Source organism: Gambusia affinis, linkage group LG19 (genome assembly GCF_019740435.1).
Source record: "Gambusia affinis linkage group LG19, SWU_Gaff_1.0, whole genome shotgun sequence".
NCBI lineage: Eukaryota > Metazoa > Chordata > Actinopteri > Cyprinodontiformes > Poeciliidae > Gambusia > Gambusia affinis.
The window spans coordinates 12,203,706-12,230,892 of NC_057886.1; the positions used below are offsets into that span (position 1 = coordinate 12,203,706).

At 37.7% G+C, this 27,187-nt stretch overlaps 1 protein-coding gene across 4 annotated transcripts in view; it reads right to left on the reverse strand.

Annotated features, from left to right (window-relative positions):
- Positions 1-27,187, reverse strand: part of cep112 (centrosomal protein 112) — a 107,693-nt gene that overhangs the window by 79,434 nt on the left and 1,072 nt on the right. For all 4 annotated transcript variants that reach the window (XM_044099957.1, XM_044099956.1, XM_044099959.1 and 1 more), the window contains 9 exons: positions 26,961-27,151; positions 26,663-26,826; positions 18,951-19,035; positions 17,545-17,622; positions 13,784-13,831; positions 13,605-13,670; positions 4,575-4,661; positions 942-1,041; positions 456-574 (listed from right to left, as the gene is read on the reverse strand). In XM_044099957.1, the coding sequence (XP_043955892.1) occupies positions 456-574; positions 942-1,041; positions 4,575-4,661; positions 13,605-13,670; positions 13,784-13,831; positions 17,545-17,622; positions 18,951-19,035; positions 26,663-26,826; positions 26,961-27,151 (938 nt within the window). The remainder of the gene's footprint in view (positions 1-455; positions 575-941; positions 1,042-4,574; positions 4,662-13,604; positions 13,671-13,783; positions 13,832-17,544; positions 17,623-18,950; positions 19,036-26,662; positions 26,827-26,960; positions 27,152-27,187) is intronic.

The window sequence follows — 27,187 nt, forward strand, 5'->3', positions numbered from 1 at the left end:
ACTCAATGGCACACATTAAAAACCTCTAATACTGTGAACTACTTTTCTCCTACTTCACAAATATTTGTGTTGTTCTATCACATGCAATCCCTTTAGATTACAACATGTGAAAAGCTTAAGAGAATATTTTTTTTTTAAATGCTTCAGATAAAAAGGCTCAGATGTAAGCAATTTGTATAATACTGCTGGAAGATTACCAAAAAGTCTGATTTCTAATTATTCTTAACATTCCGCATATTTAAAGACAGTCAGCAACTCCGAAGAAATTACTGAATCAACACTCTGACTGGACCTCTAAGCCTTCACTGAAAGCCCAAAGGAAGATAATTAGAAAGAAATGAATCTGTTTTCTCAACCAGTACAGCCTGGCTCCTTGCAGAGAGGTCTCCCGCTAACCCAAAGTTTTCCTCTGGCTTGAGGCGGCTTAAGCAGCGCAGGACTGCAGACTATCCCACCTTCTTCTCCCACTCGTTTCTTATGGAGTCAGCACTCTGATCGGAGAGCTTCTTCAGCTCTGCTATCTGCTTCTCTTTGCTCTCACAGATGATCTGGGATTCACGCAGAACACTTTGAACTGTGGGAGAGTTTGGACACAAACACACAAAAAGGGAGTCAGGTCTAAAGAGGAGGGTGGGGGTTGGGGGGGCGATGGGAATCTGAAGGCATTGATTGTGTCAGTACATAAAATTAAATCAAATGTTTTTAGTTAACAGAAAACACAAAGGAAACAAAAGTAAGAAATGATAGCAAAACTCTTGGTGAAAAAAGGCAAAAATGATTTGCTTAAACTGCACAGACTGAGCAGCACAGCTGGAGAACATCACTCTGCACCAGCATGAACTCCTGTGGGATAGTACCTTTCTAGGCTTTTTACTCTGAGTGTTCAGAGACACTACTGTAAACATCCTTCCAGTTAGCCCTGCAATCATGTCACCTCTCACCTTTCTTTTCAAGCTTACGGCTCATCTCCTCAGATTCCTTCTGCTTAACTCTGTACACACTCTTTATCTCTTCAATCTCCAGATTTTTTCGGTCCAGAATCTAAAGAGTGTGGGAAGAAAAGGACTGATATCAGCGCCATACAGATACTGATAGTATGAAAGTGCATTTTTTTTCTGTATTCTGTCATGGCCATATTGAAGCTCTTATAGGAGCTAAGACACATTATTTGACATATTTGCAATGCAAAACTAAGAAATAATAATAATTATAATCCTTAAACAGAATATGTCAGTATGTCAGTACCCAAACAGTGTTTTTGGCAAAACATAGCAACATATAAGAGATATTCGCAATTGCTCAAATCAACATTTTCCATCTCTTTTAGCCAGTTACAAAGTCATAAATCTCTGGAAAAGAGTTTCTAAATCTATAAATGAATATCTTAGTGCAAACTGCCAAAGACAGAGAAAGCATTCATAATGATTCATCCCAAGTGATTAGCCACCTTGCATAAAAGAGACGGAGACAATTAAATGTAGGGTAACTTTCTCTAAATGCATGCATAATGCCGCTTTTAAATGTGGGAAAACTGGATCAGAAGAAAGAGAGACTATTTAAAAATACATACATGCATTTGCATATGGTCTGGAAATTAGAGTTACCCAACCAAACACCGACAAGAGTTGGGATGCCATTTCATAGGTTCACAAAGCAAATTTAAGTTTTTGACAATGAGTGCACATAGAGAAGTAAACCAAAGTATCTTAAAACTTTAAGATCAGACACACAAGTAAAGAGTTTATGCTTATATTCTTGGCAATCAACAAATAGAAATACAGAAATTTCCTAAAATATGCAACCTTTTTCTTTATTATTTGAAACTGAGCCACTTTTAAGAGAATACATCTGGATATGAATTGTATAATCGGAAAATACTATATGAATTTCAATTCCTTAGGAGACCAAAGACAAATTGAGTAAAATAGCAGCTGAAGGAACCACCTGCACCGAGGTGATGAGGTAAGTGCATCTGCTTGCTGCTGCCATCTGGGTGTCATTAGTTAAATCAAGCAATGACAAGCTGCAGCTCCAGTAATGGAAATAAAGCAGAAAACCTTCCAAGCACTTATGCTCATTTGCACTGCATGTGTGTAGATATGCAAAGAAAGAAAGGCCTTTCCTTAACTTGTGCAATAATTTAGGCCGGGAATTCAAGTCTTTGGGAACTATGGAATATTAAAATGACTTTTTAAACAGCACAGATCCAATCCAAAAAAATCTTTCTCTTGCTGGGAATGGCAGAAAAACATAGGAAATGTTATTTTTGTCTGACTCTAGAAGCCCATGACGCTCCTTATTAGCCAAGCCTGTCATCATCCCAGTGTGAATGGGATGGAGGAGATGAAAGGACGATTGGGTGCCTGGAGCAAAGTTCACCCAACATTTAGGGATGGCCAATTTTTTCCATTTCACCACCCTAAGGGATTTTTGTTTTTCTTTTTAGGGTGTAGAACAGAAGGTGGAGGCACAGGGTCAGGTTGAGGCAGAGTGCATTATTAACCCTTTTTTGAGGTCTTTGGAAGACATCCTAATTCAAAGAGAACCCAATGAATTAAAGAGAGGACAGAGAACAGCAGAAGAAGACAACTAATTTAGGATTACCAACTAAACTACAATTATTTGCCACAATATTATGATCAGAGCTGAGCTCAAACCTAAAAGAATCTAACTCAACCCAAACTCGTAGACAGTGTGTCCGAGCCCAACTCAACCCAACTAATTAACTTTAATTAGAGGCCTGAGCCCGAAATAAACTTGACATAATATTTTAAACTGTTACCAGTTTGAAAGAGTTCCAGACCACTGACTTTGAACTTTTCTGACTTGGTAGTGTAGAATTCCTAGTTCTTTGCTTTTTGTTAATATCTCCTTGCTCCATTTTATCACTTACTGTTCCACAGAATGAGTCATGGGCAAATCTTTTGGATGGCATATTTAATAATCTGCAGAAGGAATCTCTGAAACACAAGATTCCCCCAAAAGAGATGCTGTCTTAATTTGTCTGTGAACCGACGTTGCTGCCCAACAGTCGGCCTCTAGCTGCTAGCAGAGCAGCTAACTGTTCCCTCGATGCTGCTGCCACAGCCACATGCTAACTATGGCTTCATAAATGCTGCAAAGGCTCAGCTTTTTTCATCCACTGGCCCCCTTCCTTTGGTAATTTGTTTGCAAATGTTTGTCCGTTTGAGAGCATCTTGGTTCTTAAGCACTGCTCAAGTAAGGGTTGTGACTGGGTACAGATATATGAGTTAGAATTTTAAAAAATGTTTCTGAGTGTGTATTACATTGTGCTTTTTGCATTGTTTATAATTAAAACTGTTCCAAATGGAGCAGGCCTAGAGCAAGCCAGAGCTGAGGCAATCACTAAGAAAACTTAATTTCAATAAGTGGTTTGATCAACAATAGCCCAGTAACATGAGCTGGTGCCAAAATAAATAAATAAATAGATGTTATACTTTTTATTCATTCAACCTTTTTCTCTAATCCAACATAATCTGTTTGGAAATGTAGGCAGGCTTTGGAAAATCTTAGGTAAGGCGAGATTCCATATTTTCTATGAAACACACTTGGCGACCGCTGTCTTAGGAGTATTAGCTGCACCAATCACAAATATAAGTTATAAAAGCTTTGTTAACTGTTAAAAGCACACAGAGTGATGTCACATCTCCCCATATTATGCATAATTAATGGCCACTTCCACAGAAGAGATTAGAAAAAAAAATTGTGCTGTTCTTTTTAAGTTCTGATTCTCAAAAAGGAATAGTATAAAATCCAAAAATCTAAATAAGACTTTGCCATGGAGGTCAGCGGCCATAACATTTCGATCAGAGCATTTCTACCAGCAAGTTCCTTAAATACTGAAAAAATAACCACTAATAAAAATGAGCACTCCTCACTTTCTATTGGACTTAAAGGTACTACTTAGTCATCGTTGAAACCATATATGTAACAATCAATTGAAGATAACTTGCGGCCTACATTTACATAGATAGAAAGCTCAACACAGAGTGTGGTGCCATACTGCTTATTGTGAAACATCTTATCGTCTTAAGTGAATGGTGAACTGTCTCCTTAAAAGCCTCAATGGCAACAAAGGAAAGTCATGTAAGAACGAGACTGATTCCAGGTGCTTGTGCTGCAGCCTAAATGACAGCACTTAATGTTAAATAAACCAGCTTTAGTGCTGCTTTCAACATCTGACAAGAAGCTTTGAAGAGTTGAGACCAGTGAGATGAACAGAGAAGCATTCCTTTACTTTTCACTTGCTTTCTAACGGCGTTATGATGGCAACTGCAGATTAAATGGCTGCACAGAAGATTTGCCTATCATGTTCAGATTCCAAACAGAAACTTAAGTTTCTGAGTTTCCTCCGTTACAAAATTCTCTTGCAGATTTTGACTTGATTTAATAAACACTAAAGCTGTGGGCAAATATAAACTATATTAAATTCAATGTTCCTTTCATTTAATATTGAAAGTAAAGCCTTTCATATAGTTCAAAATTAAAATAAAACTGGTGACATAAACAGCAGTAAAGTTAGTTGGTCATGAGCTCGTGTTTTTCATTCTTGCCTTCTCAACATCCGCATCGTGTCTCTGTTGCATCTTCAGTTTCTCCTCCTGGTGCTTGGACTCCAACAGTCTGATCTTCACCTCAGTCTGAGAACAAATGAAACATCATGTCATGCAAAAGAAAACAACACTCTGTTCACACCACGTCTGCTACTCTATAATTTAGCTGTAGTTTCCAAAAACTGAACGTGAAAGGGACTGCATATTGATCTGTTCTCTGGCGCTGGTTTGTTTTTTGCAGAGACACTGTAAGAGAGGCCAAAAAATATACAATTATCGTGAACCCTCTTCCAAACGTTGAACAATTCCCATTAAATTTGTGGAAATCATTCCAAAAATATTTACAAATGCTTTAAATTTGTGCATGTGCATCTTTAAATTGAAGATAATCAAAACACAAAAGAGAAAAAGAAAAGAAGTTGGGTGTCCGAAACTTAACAGCACAAAATGGCTGCCTCATATTAGCATAGCAGTCAAACTGATGACCGTTTTTACTCAAATGCACCATTTTAAGACGGGATCAGCTTCAATATTGTGTTGGGAAATTTTAGACTATATCTTCAAGAACTAAGGAAGCATCTTGATTTAAAACTATTTATACCCTATGAACCAATCATAGATCACTAAGTAAAAGTCTTTTTCTCATATCATTTATTCATGGTAAATAAACAGGATTTAATCATTAATATTTACCTCAGGCATGTCCTGAGGGCCTTCGCTGTACACAACTTGAATCCAACTTGGGAAACACTGACGTGAAAAAGTACCCCATAATTTTTGAACTTAATAAACTTCACAAAAACTTGTGTCAGAGAAGAAAACATGTATTACACATAAAAACAAAGCATATCTAAGTGATCGTATTGTGTTAATTTAAAGGTTGTTCATTTTCTCTATTGTGGTCTGTGGTCAGGGAGGCACTGAGTGAAATTTTGCCAAATTGAAATAAAAAACGTCCAAGATCAACGCCTCTATTTGAAGCATGAAGGACAGTCTTTTGCAATAAAATTAATGATTTCTTGTGTGGACTAAAGTCAGATCTGAGAATGCTGTTACATCAAATTCAAGCTGCAATGCATTTTACACCCTTAAGTCAGAATTTCCAAGTTTCAAGCTTTGCACATAAAACATACTTGCAGCTGCAGCAATAAAACAGTTTAATGCACTTCTGACAACTTGAATGTGTGTTAAAGCAGTCACACACAGTAATATAAATCAACAAGAGAACACGTTCTTGAATTACTAATGATAATAAGTTAGGTTAACTGCTACAGTTAGCAAATCCACTGGTTGTCCATCTTGAAGAGATGGACATTTATCAGGTATTCCTGTCATTACAGTACACCTGATACAGATGTACATATATGAATTTATTCTGGAAATACAAGTAATTGTCCATACTTCATTTTCTTTATCCGATTTCCTTAACTTTGGGAGATCAGTGATTGGTTGATTTTTATATGTGAAGCTGATCTTATCCACCAATCTATGGCAAAGGTCCTTTTTTTCTCTCTGTTGAAAAAGGCTTAACTATTATACTGGCCCACCAATTTATGTCAACATGTTTACAATTAACAATAGTGACCCCACTGTTGCCAACTCAAAAGGTGTCTTGCTATATTGAGCAACATTTCAGACAAAAAAAAATAGTATCGGCCAAAATTTGAATCGGCAGGTTAAAAGATCGGTAATCTGCTATCGGCCAGAAAACTGCAAGCGGTGCACCCCAACTGAAATTGAAACAGTTGCAATTACATTTTATATTTTTTTAAGTTTCCTGGCTTAGCAGGATCCCTGGCAACATATTTGTCTCCAAATCAGCAATAATGCATTTGAACTCTGAAGCAACACACTCACTAACAGCTGCTAACAATACTAACAGAACTACGGGTGTTTTAATAAAATTATCACAATGTTTTTTATGACCACAGCAAACTTATAGGACCATTCAGTCTTTCTTGGATTTATTCTGGGTGGGAACAAAACAATTTAGCAACTGAACATTGTCTTCAGTAAAAATGATTTAAGTGCAGTATTGTTTATGTGTTATATATATATATATATATATATATATATATATATATATATATATATATATATAGTCTTTGATGCAAATATCCAGGGTTTGATTTCCGACCTTGACACATTTACTGCATGTTTCCCTCTTTCTTGACCCACCTTCCTGTCCAGCTACTTATCAATAAAGAAGCCATTTGTATTTACAAATGGAACACTCCATAACTTAGCAGACTGTTCATCTACAAAACAAATGACCAAATGAGAAGGCTTGTAAAGATTTACATTACATCTTTTTATACCATTTGTATTATATTCAACATTATCCGTTTATAATAAACTCTGGTACCTCACTAACTTACATACTTTTATTTGATCATTGAAAATCTTAGTTTCCTCTTTTTTTGAACCTGCTGTCTTTAATTAGAGGATGTTTCTCACAGCACATGGAGGCACAAAGTAAACCTTTGACAGAAAAAACTGTCTGGCTGTTTGCTTTGATGTCACCACTCATGTATAGTCTGTGTATCTTCTGGTACGTTAATCAAACCTGCAGCAGGGTGACAATGTTGCTCCTTTGAAAGTGTGTGTGTGTGTGCATGAGCGAGTCAGTGGTTAAAAACATCCCGAGGCTAAATCTTGTTTGTTGTAGTCATCAAAACCATTAAGCTGAAAATTTTCCAAAATGTCACTTGGCACAGGGAAAGCTCATTAGACCTAGTCTCTTAGATAAATATCAAAAGAAAACATGATTTAACTGCTGTATTGTTTATGTGTGCAAATAATGACAGAACACAATGAAGACATCAACAGCACACAACTAAATGTAGCCATGCTGCAGGACTAAAACAGTGGAACAAAACTAAAGAGCTCAGGTTTTCACTCTGAAGTCAGCAATTCCCTTCTCGTTTAGCGCTCCTTTAAAAATAAAAGTCCAACTAAAATGCAGAAATTGCCTTCTGGATGCCGCTCCTCATTATAGCACTTGAGCTACATTCAAACTGCATCCTTGACAGAGCTCGTTTAAGTATTCTGTTCTTTCTTCTCCATCATTTTTCTTCATTTAATGCTATTTCTTGTGCAATTGAGAGGACCACAGGAGACTTGTCAGAGTAGAAAGAAAGAAGTCAAAAAGAAGTGAGAGAAAGACAGAGGAGCAGAAGGAGGGGGAGAGTGAGAGAGAGCGAAGGCGTTGACTGAAAAGCACAATGTAAGGCAGAGACCTGATTCTAACGGTGCCTGAACAAAAAAAAAGGCTCATGTGGGGGTGTCACTTTCTTATCCTCTCTTCAAATGCTCTTTGGAGAAAGTTTGTCAAACTAGATCAGTGGTGTTTGAAACTTGTTTATAAAAGCGTCGGTGAAGGGAGGAGGAGGAGGAATGTCGTACACCTAAGGCTTCTGAGATGTCTTCAATCAGCCCCGACTGGGTGGTACAGCTCCTTCCCTTTTCTCTTCTTCTGAGTTGAAGCGAGCGCTGTAAGATGCCATGTTTTTTGACACTTTGCTTTTGAGAAGATGAGAGCTAGGCAGGGAAGAAGAAGGGGTGGATGGGGGATCTGAGAGAGGGACGGCGAGCAGAAGACGGAATCGGTTTCTTTTTCCGTTCAATATCAGAATGCCAGGGGGTGGAGGGGAGGGGGTCAAGGCCTTTATTTCTAAAGCGGGGATACGTTCACAAAATCCTCTGCTACGTATGCCTCACTACGCCTTTTCTATAAAAAGTAAGGAATTTCCTTGAAGTATTTCTATGGATAGCCAAATGTTTCTTTCCAGACTTTTTTCCCATAACCCATACAATTATGGGCAAAAATGTTATCCATCTGTATGTGTTTCTCCAGTTTTCTTTTATTTATCTATTAATAATTCAACCATTATTCATCCAATTGTCTTTCCATCCATCCATCTATTACATCTATTCATCCTTCTTTTCAAATTTCAGTCCATATCTATTTTGCAACCATCAAGTCATCCATCCATCCTTGCAATTTCATATTAAAAGCTCGACCCATCTAGCTTTTATGGACTGAACTCTAGAAATTTGGGTTGTGAAAAGCGTGAATTGACAACATGAAGAAAGCATAGCAACAGCTACAGACCATTTCCTAACCCTAGTATGATGTTATTTTATACCTTTCTGTCCACATAAAAAGGCTGGACAAAGATTGTGGCTAACATTTGATCTCCTATAGTTTTTGACAAGAAGCATTCTGAACAAAAACAAGAACTGCGCGTATGAGGCCGAGAGACTTCCATTCCAATTTTCTAAACCCATAAAGTACTAAGGTAACAAGAACAGAGGAGATATCTTTGAAATAGTAACTTTATTATTATGAAATAGTAAATCCCTCATGGCTCCATGCCTCAAGCACGATCTTGAAAGCCAGCTGCAGAACTAGTCCCCGCTAAAACTACTGAGACTCCCAAGGTTACCCTTTTTTAGCTTTCAAAAGCGATCAGATAAGACAGGCCATGGCCCTCTAAATCACAGGCTCAGAACTCAAGCTTCATCCCAGAGGACCCTTAGATTAGAGAGACTGCATCATTATGGCATCAGAAAGCAATCCCCAATTGGGGGCTTGCGACCATTAGACCATGACTGCTTGACACACATCTACCAGGCTGCTGCCAACTTTCCCTGAGGTCAGGTGCCGAGGGAAAAGCTTCAAGATGGCATGTACACAGAAAGTCTAAAAGAAAGGCTGTGTGATTTAATCATTCTGTCAGTATCTTCTGTAATCTCTAGCCTTAGGCCTGCGCCGAACTAAAACTGACTCATCAGTCACAGTTTAATTGAATTTCCAAATAAAGGCCCGGCCCTCTTAACACTAAGCACTTTCAGAGTGTGCTGTAGGATTAACGGGACTTTGGCGCTCCTGCAATACATCCTCCACAACTCACCTATAAGCTGTCACATATGTGTAAGGAAAGCTTATGGGGAAATGCTCTACCTCAAGGCATGTCTTGCACACATAGCCTCCCTCTAAAGGGCATAAACAGCAGTCAAGCTGTGTCAACACTGAAGGTGTTTCAGTGCTCTTATTTTATTGAATCAAGCTGTTCATATCTAGCGGCTAAAGCTCCTACTCATGCTGTGGGCTCTGACCACAATTTGATGCAGACGTTACAAAAACATAAAAAATTGTCAAACATCTCCCAACCTAAAAGGTTACTCACATCAGTAGAATGTGGCATCATGTTGTTCTGTTTTTCAGCAGCATTCAACTCCTTGGATGTATTACGCTTTTATTGCTTTTACAAATCAACGTTTGGCATTCCTGACGAAATCTAAAAAACATCTTTAATGCCAAAGTGAAAATGGATTTCTACAAAATAAGGTAATTTATGCAAGCATTTAATGTATTTAGCATAAATTAAATGCTTGCATAAACATTTACCTCTTTTAAAGTGACTGACCACATTCAACAGCGGTCCAGTCAAAAAGTAAGATAAAGTAAGTTTATAGTGTAGGAAACTGGAGAAGTGTTATTATCATAATAGTTTATCAATTTAACAGTGAATAGGCAAGAGGGATAAACTGAAACACAATGATGTTTAAAAAAATTGATTTGAAATTGTTTGTTTATGATTATGACATGGGGACAAAAAGGGAGTACATGGCAATGTGTGAATGTGAAATGCAGGTACAAATAGGTAGACGGGTAAGTCACCTCAAAATACCTCCATAACACCACACACATAACTTCCTCTGTTCCAAATCTTCCCCTAAAAGGCACTGATTTAAGTTGATGAATATAATCTCTGGAAGGGGTAAAAACATTAAAAGAGAAACAAAATCTCTCAAGCATAAACATCACAAATCTGAACATCAAAGGGAAAAGGTCTGCCCTGTTTCTGCCTCATTCCCTCCCATTTCCAATCTGATCATCCTGATGTTTTTCTTTAGCTCTTTGGAAAAGCTTGAAATTTTGGATCAATAGAAGTGAAACACCAGTCTCTACTTGAAAATGATGGCCTGCTTGTATTGTAAGGCTTTATCAACCCAGTCCCATATTTTAGCTCTTTTGAAACCTTAAACCAGGGGTGTCCAAAGTGAAGTTTGTGGACCAATTGCGGCTCAATTATTTTATTCAAAGCCCCAAACATAACTCTATTATGAAACAAATCTGATCAGTAATCAATTTTTGTATTTTTTAGGATGAGATTTTTACAGTCAGATAAATAAATAAAAAAACATGGCTTGTTACAATGTTAGTGAGACAACAAAGTAATCTGACATGCCACAGGAAAGCCAGGAACAAGTCACCAGAGCAGAAAAAGAGAAAAAAAAAACCCAACATAAATTTCTAAGAAAATTGTGATTTTTTTTTTCTTTTTTGCTAAATATACCAGCTGTTATCATACTGAAACTACTTTGTGCTTTAAAAAGTAGTTTCTGAAGTTGTAAAATGGTAAAGTCTGTATTTGAATACAGCTTGATTACAGAGTGAATCTAAGCCGATGAGAAACATATCCAAAATATGTGAATATCCAAATATTCACATATTTTGGATATTCACATGTTTTTACTACTGGTTTCGGCAAACAGAATGAAAGTCTGAAAAGAAAACATAGCTCATTTGCATCAGTAACACATCACCCTATTCCACACTGGTAACGGATCGATGGAAAAACAAACCCTGGCCGAAGTTCGTTTACGGGCTCAGGCCAAATGCTCATCTAAAGTTTTGCAAGAACTGCCGAACGTAACCTTTGCTGTCAGAGTAAATGCAAAACCGCCAGCAAAATTAACAAGCTCACTTTTGTCTGCACACCTTCCCAACTTATACCTGTTTAAGGTCAAGGCTGGGGGATTTGGTTATTACAAAGTAAATTAAATACACAAATTCAAGTCATTACTGAGAAGATAAAATCAAAAAGTTACCAGAAATTAAGTGCTGTTTACTTTATAATTTTGGCCCTCATGGAAAAACTTTGGACACCACTCACTCAAAACCTCATTCAGTTGACCCAAAACCTTTATAAAGGGCATCAAAGCAGCTCATAAGCTTCACAGCCAATTTGTAAAAGGGTTGAAATACTGAACAGAATTACATTACACCGGTGTAAATCCACAAGTGTTGATTGCAATCAGTGTAAGGTAAACATTCCCATTACATTCATCCATATTGAGCCACTCAGGCAGTCTAAGATACAATCAAATGGAAGAAGTTGCTCTAATTTTTTGGTTTTCCAGTGGCTAAGATGCATCAGTGTGCAGACATCCTGCCTTGCTATTATAGGTTAAAGCACAAACCGTGAACAATGCTCTGGGATGTAATGAACACCTCTTAATTTCCTGTGTGTCTATATATCCACGAACCTCTCCCCACACCTGCATCCATCAGAGCAGTCAAAGCGACGGCAGCAGCCTCTAAAAACCATAATGGTTGCATACAAGTCATGCTCAGTTTTATATTTAACGCTGCGTTTATGGTAGGGTTGGGTTTGACTTGTCGATGTGTTATTCTTTTCATATAATCATATAAATATAAAGCATGCTTCAACTAAATTGAATACAAGTCCCTCTTTAGGCCTTCCTAATAAGTACAGTAACCCTCACTTGTAAGATATCAATCAAAGACAACACAATAAAAACAAGTAAAAACTAAAAGAGCAGGAAGTCACAAACTTAAAAAAAATATTAAGCAACATACATTAAAGAAAAAACAACTCACCAACTTTCAACAAATGTCACAAATGGATGACAGACATATTAAAAAAAATGCTAAGTGTACTTTGTAAGAGAGGCAAAATTGTGAATTAAAAGGAAAACCGTGTTTAATGTATTTGTATTCACCCTTCGGTCAACACTTTGTAGAACTCTGCAGCACTTTCAGCCAAAAGTGTTTCAGGGTATGGCTCTACCAGATTTGCACATCTAAAAAGGGAAATGTTTTGCCTATTCTTCTTTGGAAAATTGGACAAAAACAGTCAGATTGGCTGAAGACAATCTGAGAACTCTTGCCTCATATTCTCATTTGATTTTCAGTGTGACCCAATGCCTTTTATACATGAATACATCTATGTTTGGGGTTGTTGACCTTCTGGAAAGTGGACCTCCGCACCTCAGTCTCAAGTCTTTTGCAAACCTTAACAGGTCTTCTTTCAGGATATTCATCCCTGCTGAGGAAAAGTATTCCGCAACATGATGATGCCACCATGATGTACGTTAATACTTATATGACACACCTAAGGCTTTTCTTTTCATTTCACTATATATAAATCTATCCATCTTCTCAATAACTTTGAGCAGATTCCTTGCTCCTATTTCAAAAAAGTTTCTCTATGTAGCATGATGCAGGCACCCCATTTTACAGGGATATTCTGTTCAGAGAAATGTGTTCCAGTTTAACACAAAGCTCGGTTTTATCCAGATGGCCAGAAAAAAGAAAGAAAGTTAATGTTTGGCTTCATCTCAACAGAGCACAACCTCCACATATTTACTTTTGCCAAATAGAATTTAGTTGGGCAACAGTGACCTTCTCTTTGCCACTCTTTCATAAAGAACAGATTATAAAAGTAGATTTTTAGAAGGAGAGCTAATTCTTAGTTGGTTTGCAGTTTTCTGTGAGATGTCTAAACCTTGGGCTATATTTTTATATTCTAACTCTGCTGTAAACTTCTCCACAGCTTTCTTATTGACTAATCTGCTATGTTCCTTCATCTTCATGGTGCTGTTTGTTCACTAATGTTCTTTAACAAACCTCTGAGGTCCGCATAGAAAAACTGGATTTATTCAGAGATTAATTTAGACACAGGTGAACTCCATTTATTAATCAGGTGACTTCTGAAGGTAATTGGAATTTAATTAGGGGTGCCAGAGTAAAGGGAGCTGAATATAAATGCATATCACACTATTTAGAGGTAAGTTCATAAAACATTTTGAAAGCAATATTTATTTTTTTAACTTACGTAACAAAATCAAAGCAGTGAGGTTTGAGGTCATAATGGGACAAAACAAAAAAAGGTTGGGTTGGGCATTTTTCAGGTTTAACTATATTCAGCTGCGTACCTCTTTGCTTTGTAGACCATGGTCACTGGCAAAGGTGCTATTCGTCTCAATGGTTGACTTTAAAATCTACAGAGACAAAAGGGAGAACACTGAGGTGATTAAAAGATAGAAGAGCTAAAAGACAACATTTTATTTTCCCCAAGCAACAAATAAACAACAAAGGACCCTTGACAACTTACTGGTGACAAGGGGCTGGGCTTCTCTCTCAAATACCTGGGGTTTTCAATCTGAAAAAGCAAACAGAAAAACATTCAGACTTCTCTTTCTCCTAAGCCTCTCCTAACAAAGCCCTAAAACAACCAGAATCTATCCCTGGCAGTGAGTTTGCCATAAACAATGTGGAAAGCACATCAAAGCCCAGTTTTGTGGCTGAAGTCTCTTCCGTCAACTCCTGTCTGTTTAGAGAGACAGAACCGTCGCGCAACTTCAAGGCTTTGTGTGTGTGGCCGGCTCTGTTTCCGCTCTCAGCTCCCCTTCTGCTGTCCTTTTTGTCAACACTGAAGACCGCTAATCTGTAAGCTATTCCCACTCTGTTTACCATCACATGGAGGCCAATGTGTATACATCCCTGCCAAACACTGACTCGGCATGCTCTTTGCTTACAGTATGAAGCAGAGAGGACTGAAAAGTGTAAGCAGGTTAACCACCTGAAAGTAAGCGGGTCACAGTCCATGTGACATTAGTGGCTTTACATCAATAAGGCTCGCTAACTGTGACACAAGCTGCAAAAATATCATCATACAGTGCTTCTCTCTGATGCTTTAGGGCCATCTGTGGGGGCTCACATCTAACATGGACATCACGGCCTTTCAAAGTAAGGACCTAAATCTCAAAATGACGGCAATGACTTCCAAGGCTAATCTCCAAAACAAAAAGACAGAGTGGGAGCAGGAGAAAATAATGGTATTCAATTCAATGTTGTAAAAAAGGGGAATCAATGCTTTAAGATGGCGCTACCCACACAAAGCTAATCCTGAATGAATGGGAGATGAGGGAACATGACCTGAGAGAATTTAGGGACTTGGGAGTTTAAAAAGCTGCAGCTATAGTGCCAGGATAAAGTCACAATCTGTTGCTTCAGGGTGAGAAATTCACAATAAGAGGAAAGCAGCTCTGCCTTACTGACATCTACTCAGGTTAAAACGAGCAAGAAATTTTGTGACATGCTGTTACCCTTAAACCGGAACCATTTGGTTAAAATTATTATTGCCGTACATGCACAAGATCTGCAAACAGCTCCACTGTGTGAGCTGTAAACAGTCAAATGCAGCTGGATTAGGCATGATGAAGGAAGAAAAAAATATATTTTTACAAACTGATGCGTAGCATGAAACCTAAAATGGGGTTTCTTTTTATACCCACAAACAGCCAGTCATCAGGTTTGATTGAGCAGGGGCCACAGGGCAAAGAGGACATGCAGACTAAATCCTGTGGTGTTGTCTTGGCACAGTGTCACCCTAAACTTGGACTTCTTGTATATGTATGCCTCTGAATGTTTATAAGGAAACAGACAGGGAATAATCACAAGGACTCAACATGGAAGCACATCTGCTGATATCAAACTAATTTCACACTAAACTAAATTTTATAAACCAGACGTTTTATAAAAATAAAACTTCTGGGTAATGCTGACATTAAAAAAAAATTAGGAGTTTCCTCTTTTCCAAGTCGGCATGAACAGAAATGGGAAACTGCATGTAAACAAGCGTGTAAACAGTTGTAACAAAAACAAACTTTTGTCACAACTGCCTCCAGTTGTGAGGTCAAATTCCCTTTGACCTCATTCTAACTTGATAAATCAACACAAACTTTTTGCTATGTTAAAGTTGGAGACTATCACTATTTCCATTTTGAGTGGCTTACATGTCACGCATTAAGAGTTTGATGTTTTGTTGTATGTAATGTCACAGTCTTCTACAACTCTTGCATATGGTTTCCATGATACACTAACTGACTATATTCCATTAAAGTAGAAATGAATGGCAAACCAATATAGCCTGCTTCAGAATTCAGAACATCTAAATGAAAGTGAAAGATGTTCCAGATAGAGCAATGCTTGGCTCTGCTGAAATTTCGTAGGAGATGAGCACTTTGAAGCCGTGCATCCATAAAACTTGAGCAGGGTTTGTGCGTGTGTTTGTGTGCGAAGGAACATCTGTTGATTTGAAAGATGCAGGCTTGGGGGAGCGTTGCCAAGCAATGCTTCTTATCAGTGTTTCAACACAGTAGAGAGCGGTGCAGTGAGCGGCTTCACGTCTGCAGACAGATCCCTGAGATTACCTCAGGACTGGATGGGGGAGTGGAGAGGGGGGCTTTAGAGTCCGAGATGCACGGACAGACAAACAAGAAGAGATCAGACAGAAACCGAGAAGGACTACCAAAAGTAGAGCTGTGGGGGTTCTGCAAAAATATCTGTGTGTAGGCTATGTAGGAGAAAGTTTGAGGCAACAGGAAGGCATAAAATGAGAGAAAAAGGGAGTTGGAGTCATGCAGGTGAGGAGAAGGAAAAATAAAACATATGAGGGCAGATTGCTTATCAAGCCCTGACCTAGAGCTCTGCAGACGGCGGAGATAAAACAGGTGCACACATCTTCCATTGCACAGTTTACACAACCCTCACAACCTACAATAGCAGTGAAATGCCAAAAGGAGGAGACTTCAAGAGGACTCAAGTAAAAGGCTCTTTTCATTATTTACTCAAAAGCGTCCAGGCAGCACGGCTAACTCAATATCACTGCACTACTGCGGTTAAGAGTGCTTCAGTCAGTCAGTGCTCTGCAGGCTGATAACGTACTGCTGAAAGCACTCAGTCAATAGCAATTACAGGCCTCCACTTATTATGAAAGTGATCTGGCAAGATATACTTTATACTAAATGTACTGCCTCGTGTATTTTATTGACCAAAAACAAATGTCAATAAAAAACACATATACACTAAATTTTGATGAGTCTGGACGAGGATAATAAAAAAAAAAACTGGATGAGGAGAAACAAAAGCAAAAGAAAAACTAAAGGTTGTCAGCTAAGCAACTATCAGGACATCAACAGGTCTGCTGAATGCTTCACAGTTACAGTCAGTTCCTTCGTTGCAAACATTACTTCAGCTGAAATTAACCCAAGTCACGTTTTTGTACAGTTATTTTGAAAAAAATAAGAAAACTAAAAGAGTGTAACCAAAATATGTTATTTACAGAGCTCAATGTCAGCAGACTGATAAAGATGTTAACTGTAGGTGCACCACCTCCATAAAACACCTTGTGATATTAAGCCTGCAGCAGTCAGTTGAGATTTTATTGAGGATACAGGGCTGGGTAAAAAGTTTATATTCACACATTGGAATGCCCCATCAGCAGTGGGTTTCATCAGCTCCTATAACAAACTACACAAAGAAAACTTATGACATACCTCGCTTTGTAATAAATAAAATAATCTTGACGCAGAAAATCCTTCTTCATCGAAGAGAATTCCAACAAGATTTTTTTTTAACCTGACATCAGATGTGAACTTGTTCATAAGCTCAGTTCATTAGATTAGTTTTATTAGATTAGACTAGTCCAAGATCTGTCCCTTAAAAAAATGAAATAAATTTTCATGGGGAAAAGAACTGTTTTAATTAATCTGTTAATTGATAGGATCTGGAATTTAATGTGAATTAAACCCCCAGATCTGAAACTGGCATCAACATCAATTATTTATGACTAGTACCCATAATGAACAAAAAGTGATTCTGATGAAAATAAAGGACAAAAATCTTTTTTGATTCTTAACAAAACCAGACATCTTTACTGACTTTCAGATGCTGCCACCATTAGCACTAACTGCAGGAGAATAAAACTAAATGTATTGGTTGAGTCTTGTACATCTTTTGAGTTTTTCCGAACCTCTGTCCCTGCAGTGAGCCCTAATAATCAAAATGCTGACGGCATGCCCAAGGACTCACCCCCAGGTTCCAGCTGTTAAGGCGAGTCTCCAACTCACTGTCGCCAGCAGACACATTTGCTTTTAGCATCCCATCCACCTGAGAAGAAAGAGACCGGGTAAATGACGGGAGGATCATGACAGAAGTAAATAGTAGGGACTTATGTTATTGAAACCACTTTGATTGGCATTTTAGCCTGAAGAAGCAAAAAGCACTGATGGAGGTTGTCACAGCCTGCTGACTTGATATAACGCCTCAAAAAACAAATGTTTTTTTTATTTTTTTATTAAAGTTTAAAGCTTGAAGGTAGAGCCTTGTGCTTTCCTTAAATAGCAACAACACTGTATTTGTCTTAGTTAACCTCAATCTTTTCTGCTCAATCTATTCATTCTAACATCCACTTCTCCAGATGTGCAGCAGCTCTACATAATATCTGTTCAACAATACATTCCAAGAGCTAAACTGTCTTACATTGAAGATTTTTTTCCGGCTTTTGTTACAGCTGGATTCCGGCTCTCTGTTATGCACTATAATTCAAATGGTTCCAGGGCTTTTGTTGATACAAGATCGGTTTACCCAAGTCAAGCTTGGGCAGAAGAAGTAGAAAGACGGGAAATATCTTATAAAACTGAAGGAGCAATAGGAAACTGAGGGATGTTGTTGAATGTGATTAGGATCTGATGGAGTGTGGACCTTGGGAGGACCTCTGCGGGACAGTGCTGGCACAAAGAAACAGATGAATGGAATAGCTAAGGATTATGTGCCTCTTTTGATTAGAATGGCAATACGGCTTCCAAGCCTCGACCTCGGACAAACAGGATAAATGTTACATTTCAACATATAGGAATGCTGGGAATGCAGTTCACTGGCTATTTAAACCAAAGTGACCTAATCTGCGTAGGGCACAAAAATTTAAAACACACATTAAAGAAGTTCCTAAACTATTTCCTGCTGCAGATATTAGACAATCACATCACTGACTTGGTCATGCATTTGTTAACAGCTCATTTTAAGAACAATACAGAACACATGCAAAGACATCAGAGCAACACCGAACTAATCAACAACAATAATGGTTTTCATAGGCTAGTTTACTCAAGTTAAGTTAGTTTACTCCCTGGTAATTGTGTTGATTAAAAAAAAAAAGTTCTAATATACTATTCTCATTAGGGGGCACTCAGAGAGTACTGAAATTTAACATTCAGAAAAAGGCCTCATGTCAGTGTTCTTCTTAGGCCTTCTAATGAGCCATCATTTGATCCAGGTGCATTAAATCAGGGAGAGAACTAAAACATGCAGGATGCTGACCAACTTTGGGCGCCCCTGTACTATTGTATTCTATTCAAAGCAATTTTACAGCAAGGTACACATCAAATAACATTTTTTGGATGATAATTTGCAGCTTGGGAAAGTGATTATAAACTAACCATTCTTGAGTCTCGTCTTGGACTCAGCTTGAGTGAACTGGAGGACATGGGTTCAGGAAGAACCCTTTCCTCATACAGTCTCCTCCTGAAAGAGAAACATTAGAGGAATGCATGTGAAAAGAAAATAACCTACAGTCTGTGAGTGTATAGTCCTGTGGTCTGTTCCCCTTTGTATATGAATGTGCTTGCATCGGCAGCCTCCTTTGACATATGCGCACATCAACATCTGGCACTGGTTGCATGGTTTGTGGTCTGCAATCCATCCCATCTGAACAATAAATGTCCACACCATTCTTCACTCAGTTTCCATGCACAACACATGGCGAGCATGGCTAAGACTTAAACCATCCCCTTACAATCAGACACGTCAATGACTGTCTCTCATCATGTCTGTGACTGTCTCTCATCATGTCTGTGACTGTCTCTCATCATGTCTGTCGTGTAAAAAAAAAAGAAAAGTAAGCAGCTTTACAGAAAATCTATGCTGACACACACACACCCACGCACAGACTTGTTTTAACAGTTCTCCCTTATATTACACAGACCCAAACCATCAGGGGCATAACTATGCTAACAAATCTCATTAGATGCAAGCACATGAGACGTTATTAGCCCACTAACAATAACTGAGAGAATGAATGCGGATGTGGAGCCACAATAAAAGAAAATTAAATAAAGATATTCTGTCATCTTATAAAGACATGGCTTCACTTTTTGTGGGTCAGAGAGGGATTGATTAGAACTCTTTAACAAGATAATTGGCTTTTCCTTCCTTGTATATGTGCATATTTTAGTACAAGGACCATTGAATCTCATTATCAGAAAAAAGAGTTGACCTGTGAGGGCACTTACTGTGAGGATTATACAAAACAACACTTACATCTTAGAGGAGCTAATATTGATTAATATAATAACGCTTTAATTCATCCTCCATCTGTGCTAGTGTGTTCACTATTAGATGTTGTGATCTAATAATGTACTACTAGACATACTCTAAGCAAATTAAGAGCTAGTAATAGTGCCTTGCAAAAGTATTTCTACTCCTGAAACCTTTTTAATTTATTTAGCATGCAGATGTACTACCCCTTCATTCTGACACCTCTAAGTAACTTGTGCCTTCCTGTTGCCTACATATCTTAGAATAAATATGAAGTATTTCAAAGGAATGATAAAGAAAATTAGAGAATAAATACTGTCATGTTGACCAAGGAACACATTAGACATACCAGGGGTAATGTTGTAGAGATAATGAAAACTTCAATCTGTAGATGTAAACGTCTAGTACAAAAAGACTTTCCAGGCCCAACTGCAAGGAGCTACATACAAACATGCACCACACTTGTTATATTTTCATTTATATGAATTTTGAAAACTATGCATCCCTTTCCTTACACTTCTCAACTACAAAATACCTCTATTGGATTTCTTATAAAATCACAGAAAACTACATAAAGGTTTCTAGTTGTAATGTGACAAAATGTGGAAAGTTTCACATAGTATATTTTTGAATGGTAATGTAAATACATGGACAGTGATGTTAGCGTAATAATTACATTAAAGGCTTCTAGCAGTGCTGCATGATGTGACCTAATTATCTGTTGTGCTACAACTTGTCAAAGGAACTCATAAAAAGCTAAAGTCATGCATATTTAGAAAACGCGTCTCTAAAATAGCATCTGCTTTTATCTTGGTACATTAGGTTCTCCTTAACGTGTTATAATATAAATAATTATCTACAAAGCAAATGTGTTTTTATTGTTCGTTTTGGCAAATGAGCCATTAAACGACTATTAAATATATATGCAGCTGTCATAATATTAAAAAGATGCAAGTGAAAGATACTCTGATATGTAATTGTGGATGAACAGCTTGGTACTTTGTAATCTATTTCTTTACATGTCCCAGATACAGATGACACCTCGAGAAACAAATGTCTGTGGGTTTGTAGGTGTAAAACATCAAACTCTATGAAATGATTGTTTAAAATTGCCAGTTTTGCTTAAATTTTGGGAAAATGTACATTTTCTGAAAAATACATCAAAATATGAACTTACTAAAAATTCAGGAAGTAAAGATTTCTGAATTTTTAATGATTTCACATTTTCACAATTTAGAAATTTTGATAAAAATGATAAAATGATAAAAATGATAAAAATGTTTCAGTGTTCTCCAGATTTACCAAGCATTAAAAATAGATTCCGAACGTTCCTTTTTCACTTCATAAAAATAAAGTCGAAATGGAGAAGCAGTGGTTGACAAACTCAGTACACCCTCACTGTGATAACAGAAAACCAGGGAGAAAATGTCACCAATGACCTTGGAAAAGCAACTCTTGGTGACCACTAATCTGGAAAGAGGTTTATGGTCATTTTTATAAAAAAGTAAAGTCCATTACAGTGAAGTTTATTCACGAATGGAAAACTGAGCAACTGAGAACAAGGTTTAAATGCTCTACTTGTTCTCCCAGTAGTCTGATCGTCAGAAAAGAAGTCCATTTCACTTTTAGTTTCAAGCATGTATGAGGCTAAAGTGGGAAAAGTATTTGAATAGCGCACAATGAGATCAAGCAAAGTTACTGTTCATTGCTGCAATACTTGAAATGCCATTGTGTAAATTCTCTAGCACCGCCTCACGTCTTTGGGTTAGTTATGTAGTCATGAATGATCAACGCCATTTATTTTATATTGAGTTTAATGGCTTTGAATAGATATTTTTAAAATTAATAACCTAAATAAAAACTTGTTTGAGCCCCTGCTGTCATATGAACCACATATCTTCCCTCTGATCTCTGCTGTCTGACATTTGGCCTAATTATTTTAATATGAAGGACTCAAACTGGACCGTGACGCCTTATTCCCAACTTTGAAAGAACATGAGTTCAAATGAATAAGGTTTGCGGAGAAAAATAAATAAATCAACAATGTAATTGTTGAAAACTAAACATCACATTTGCCAACTTCCCTCTCTAGCTGTTACATTTCACATCTGGCAAGTGTTCAAAGTGGCTGGCAGGACATATCATGATTTATTATTTGAGAATTATGTGTATGAAAACTTTAGGGCACAAAACCAATTTGATTCAATTAGGAATATTAAATAAAACAGGAAAGGTACTGTGTGCTCAAACAGTCTGTTTATCTCTCTGCATGTGCACACGTTCACACTCACACACATGAAGCTATGAAATTTGGATGGGGGGCCAAGCTTCACAATTTTAGGCCTCTAAGTCAACAGGTGGATGAGGATAATTGAATCAGATGTGTCTGGAGTCTGAGGCCCACAGATCAAAGCAGCAGTGGCAAGTCAGGCCAGAGCAACACACACACCTACACACACGCACACACACACAAGAGCATCTAAACCCTGAGAAGCTGCAGTTCGGTTGATTAAAGCAACCTGACATCCAAGCCCCAGCCTGACCTCCAGGTGCAGCGCCAGCGGGCCCAGGGCTCGGCCTCAAGCACCCCCAGGAAAAGTCTGACCTTGGGATACAAACATCCCAATGACCCTGCACACCCTCCACTACAAACTAACACCGGGAAAGATCAGAGGAAGGACTGAAAGAGAGCAATGAGAGACTATTATACCAAAATTTAAAAAAAACTAACTGCAAATAAAATGTAACTGTCAAAGTTGTGTAGAGAAAATAAAGCTGAGGAGAATGAAGGGCTGCCTAAGAGTTTTCGTATGTGGATGGAAAGCACACAGATGGAAGACAGACGTCAAAGAGGGAAAAAAGAAAAACAAGAAAATGAAATGTGCATGGAAGCTCTAAAACAGAGACCACAGCAAATATGAAGTAACTTTCCATTCTAGATGGAATGGAATATTACATTTTTGTCAAATCAAGACACAGTTTATATTAGACTGATCACAACAAGCACGAGAAGTTAGAGTGAATAAAATCTTCTCAACCTGAGAACTTTTCTTCCAGATTCCTCTGAATGAAAGCGTGCTATGCACAATGAAATACCACCATCTTGTGGTTATATTTAGAATAGCTTTAATAAAGTAATCCCTATGGATTACACAAAATTCACACATTACAGCAGACCTAATTCTGAGCACCATGGAGTAACACCTGAAAACCTCCTAAAAGTTTAACTTTAAAAGACGCTTAAAATTAATCAAGCTGAAAAGTAGGTCTGTCTCACAACTGACAGCTAGAGAGATCAAACATTGCCACATCATAAGGACACACTGTCATACCAGTCCATTGAGATCAATCATATTTAAATAGGACGAAAACATAAAAGGGCTACTGGTGCTGTTAATTTTCTTTATCTGGATGTTTGTCTGTGATCTGAGAGTCTTTCATCGTCTTATCTCAACACTGTGGGACTCAGCAAACAGAAAAACAGGAAGAAGAATCTCAATGTCTCACCATGGATTTTGAAATAGCACCAATCTATTTTAGTCCACTTGCCAAAACAAAATAAACACAGGCCCACATAAACCCCCAAAATGTTTCTGAATCGAGCTGTGTCATAATTTTTAGAGGCTATACATTTTATGAACTCACTAAATATTCAAGCTGTTCAAGTCTAGTTATTTTTTTCTTTTTAAATGTAAAATATGTTAAGAAAAGTTTGAAAATTAGTCTTGAAAATTGTGGAATTTCAACATTAAAATGTGTAGGAACTCTGGTTGTCAGTGCAATCTTACAGGGTTAAGTATGATGCCTCCACTCATTTGAAAAAAAAACTGATTCTGCTTACCGCCCATTTCTCAGTGTATCATTACATTCTAGTTATAAAAACATTTACCGGTAGATGAAAGCTTAAGAAAATAAGACAATGCAAGCAAAGTAATATAAAATAAAGCAAGGAGGATTTGAACATTTATGTAAAAGCCTATTAAAGATTAATTTCTGTCTCTCACTAAAGTCAAGCCATTCCACAAGGAAACTTGTTTTAGCCACTGGAATCTGGTTCATCTGGAATCTGGTTCTTTCAGTTCTGATCCATATCTCATCCCTCAGGCTTAGGAGTAAGGGTTATGTCCAAAAATCAAGAAGAGAAATTTTGCATTTTCAATACGTGAGGAAAATCATCTTTGCAACCTGCTAAAGGCTTATGCAAATCCAGGAATGATGGACAACAAGCAGTAAAATGGTTCAATCACAGGGCTGTTAGAACTTGGTAAGTTAACTCTAACATGTCTTTAGACTGTGAGAAAAAATGTTTAAATGCCACACAGTGAGGCCCCATCAGGCCTTTTATTGTCTATATCCATCTTCCTAAGAGGTGACAGCACTAAGTGCTGCTGCGCCTAATCATAACGACATAATTCCACAGCCTCAACAGAAAACTTTGGATTAAATACGGCAGCGGTGGGCTTGTACTCCCTCTTATGCAGCGCCCTGGTGTATAATAATCTCTGCCTACTACAGTGCTCTCTTTTTATGATGCTAATGAGTATACGAAGCCACTGGGCTCCGATTTGCCTCTCCTTCCTAATTAAATTTGAAAAACCAAGAGCCATTGCTAACATCGCTTAGTGGAGCCCCTGGACTGCCTGCAGTCAGAGGAAATATCCCCGAGCATGTTAGGATGACTGATGACAAGTAAAGTAAGCTGCCTTCACATCCAACACATTTAGTTTTAGACAGTAATCAAAGAGACAAGCAAATTCAATTGAATTATGGTACTTAAGTTTTGGCATAGAACCCATATATTTTTTGGAATATTTTAGATGTTATAAGATAAATTTCAGGAAAGATACTAAATATTAAACATCCTAATTATGTATTAAGCTTTATTATTTGCCTTTTCCGCACTGTGGGGTTCTAGCTCGTGTTCAGCTAGCGGAGAAAAGCAACAGAACGATGGGTAGATTATATGTGAAGTTCCTTATTCTCTCATGCTGTTTTGAAGTGTTTTTCTTTGAAAATTCAGAATGGACAGCTCAAGCGGCCTGATGCAAGCACTTGGCAATGTCTTGAGCTTTTTAGATAGTGCTCCTGAGCAAAGACGACAGGCAATCAGTCAGAAAAGCTATTTGTGTCTGTAGCTTCACAGCGCAGTTCAATGACTTCAGACTGGTAGGAGAAGTTTTGAGTGGAAAGTTCCGACAGATGCCTTATCCATTAACACAAATTTCTCCTGTGGGTGTCTCCCTAACAGACAAATAAAGCAGGTCTCCCTTCATCATCCTTTTAAACATTAACCTAATACTTTTCATGGCAGGGCGAAGATATGTCTTAAAATTAAAATACAAAATAAATACTAAAGATGACTTAACATATGTTGTGCATAAATATTTTCAAATTGATTTGCAAAGTAAACATAAATTACAATTTCAAAACTTTGACTTCTATTATTGTGGCCAGCTTCTTAAGAAGCTTACACTTCCAGGATCAAAAGAGGGTAAAGTGGTGTTCACATCAGCTCTTTCCCACCACTGAAGCAGGTAATGATTTGTGTCTTATTCTTATGGTTATTTTATTGAGTGGTATAAATTTTGTTAAACAGGATCTTGCAAGTAAACTAATCGTAGGAGATAAGTCCAGAAAAAGGGTCTGGAACCTGCGACTCCGGAGCCTTAAGTGACTCTTTGGACCTCGTCCTTTGTGTCCTTGGCGAGATACTTCACCCGCCTTGCCTGTTGGCGTTGCCCAGAAGAGAGAAGGCACAAAATGGCAGCCTCACTTTTGTCAGACTGTCCCAGAGGAGCATCATTTCTCTACAGAATAGGTAACATAGGCCAATAAGTCTAACTGTATTATTAATAGATATTAGTTCTTGGTTTCCAAATGTTATCCACAGAAATTTTGCATGTTATTTGCATTTGAAGGTTTTCATCAACAGATTATGTTGGATTCTGGGAGTAAATCTTTTGCACTATTTTACTGGATTGTATTAATTGGAGTTTTGTGGATGTTTTGTTTGTTTTAAATGGCTTCATTCTGTCAATAATATAAGGCTTCACATGGTGAGTTAACCATTATTTTAGATTTTCCAAGTGGTTTGATAAAAGCGTTTATTGATTCTACATTCCAATACATCATTCGAAACTCAACAATGTTAGCTTTCCAATCATGTATATGTACAAAGAAAGGATGTCACAAAAAATACATTACTGTACATTGTTATGTCACACCCATGAGACAAAACTGAACTAATATGGAGCTCCTTAAGAACATTTCCCCAGCAAATAATATGTTATTTTTATTTTCTGTTGTAAAACCAATAGATCCCCAGCTACAATTGTATTTGAAATTGTATTTGATACAAGGCAATGCTTGAGTAAATAAATAAATAACCGGAGAGGACAAACAACAACATGCAGGCCAACAGACTGGCAGTGTGGCTCATGTAAAGAGCAGTTAGCTTCTAACTGACATATAAAGGGATGGTTTCACACCTGACACTTTTGTTCTCAGGCAACACGATGATTCCCATGATTGCTTCTGATTTGATTATCACAATTTAACAGAGTGAAAATGTCAGAACCAAGACATTTATTCAAAACCAAATTAAGACTCTTTGCACGTCACAGTTTGAAAGAAGCTGAGAAAAGTCAGACTCTGCTGCGGAATGCCATAATATTTGCTTTGGTATTTAACTTTAAATTGTAAACTCATCATGGAGCACCTCCATGGATATTCTGCAAGCAGATTTATTTACATTTTGTTTTAATAGTATTTTTATCAAGACAAGAGGTCTGTACACAAAAAACTACAAATATACGTAATTATAGTTGTGACCCACCTGTGATGAGCAGTAATTGGTGTAGAACTGGATCGGTCCTTCAGAAGATCCATGGCCAAACTTTCATCAGCGCAACCACTCAGCTCTCCTGTGACCCAGTCAGGAAGACCTCTGTTGCTCTGCTCAGCCGATCGACCATTCAGAGGTTCATCAAAATAAATGGACTAAAAATTTAGATTAGACAGCAGAGTACTAGATTAACTGGAAATGTGCGGATGCAATCAATTTCGATGGTTAAAACATTTTAAATCACAAAAAAAAAAAAAAAAACAAGTCAAGAGCAGACCATGTTTCATACCATGTAGGTAGGAAGTGTCTTGAGCTTTCCAGGTTCTGGTTTGGCAGTAAACGGGCCCTCCAGGATGCCCCTTTTGAGCATAGAAAGCAGCAAATGGGCATACATGTTGCGGTTCTTTCGATCCATCACACCCAAACCACATGTTGTCAGGTCACACAGCTTCTTAATCCATATGGCACAATACTGACGCTCTGTCATGAAATGAGAAAAAGGACATTTAAAATCTG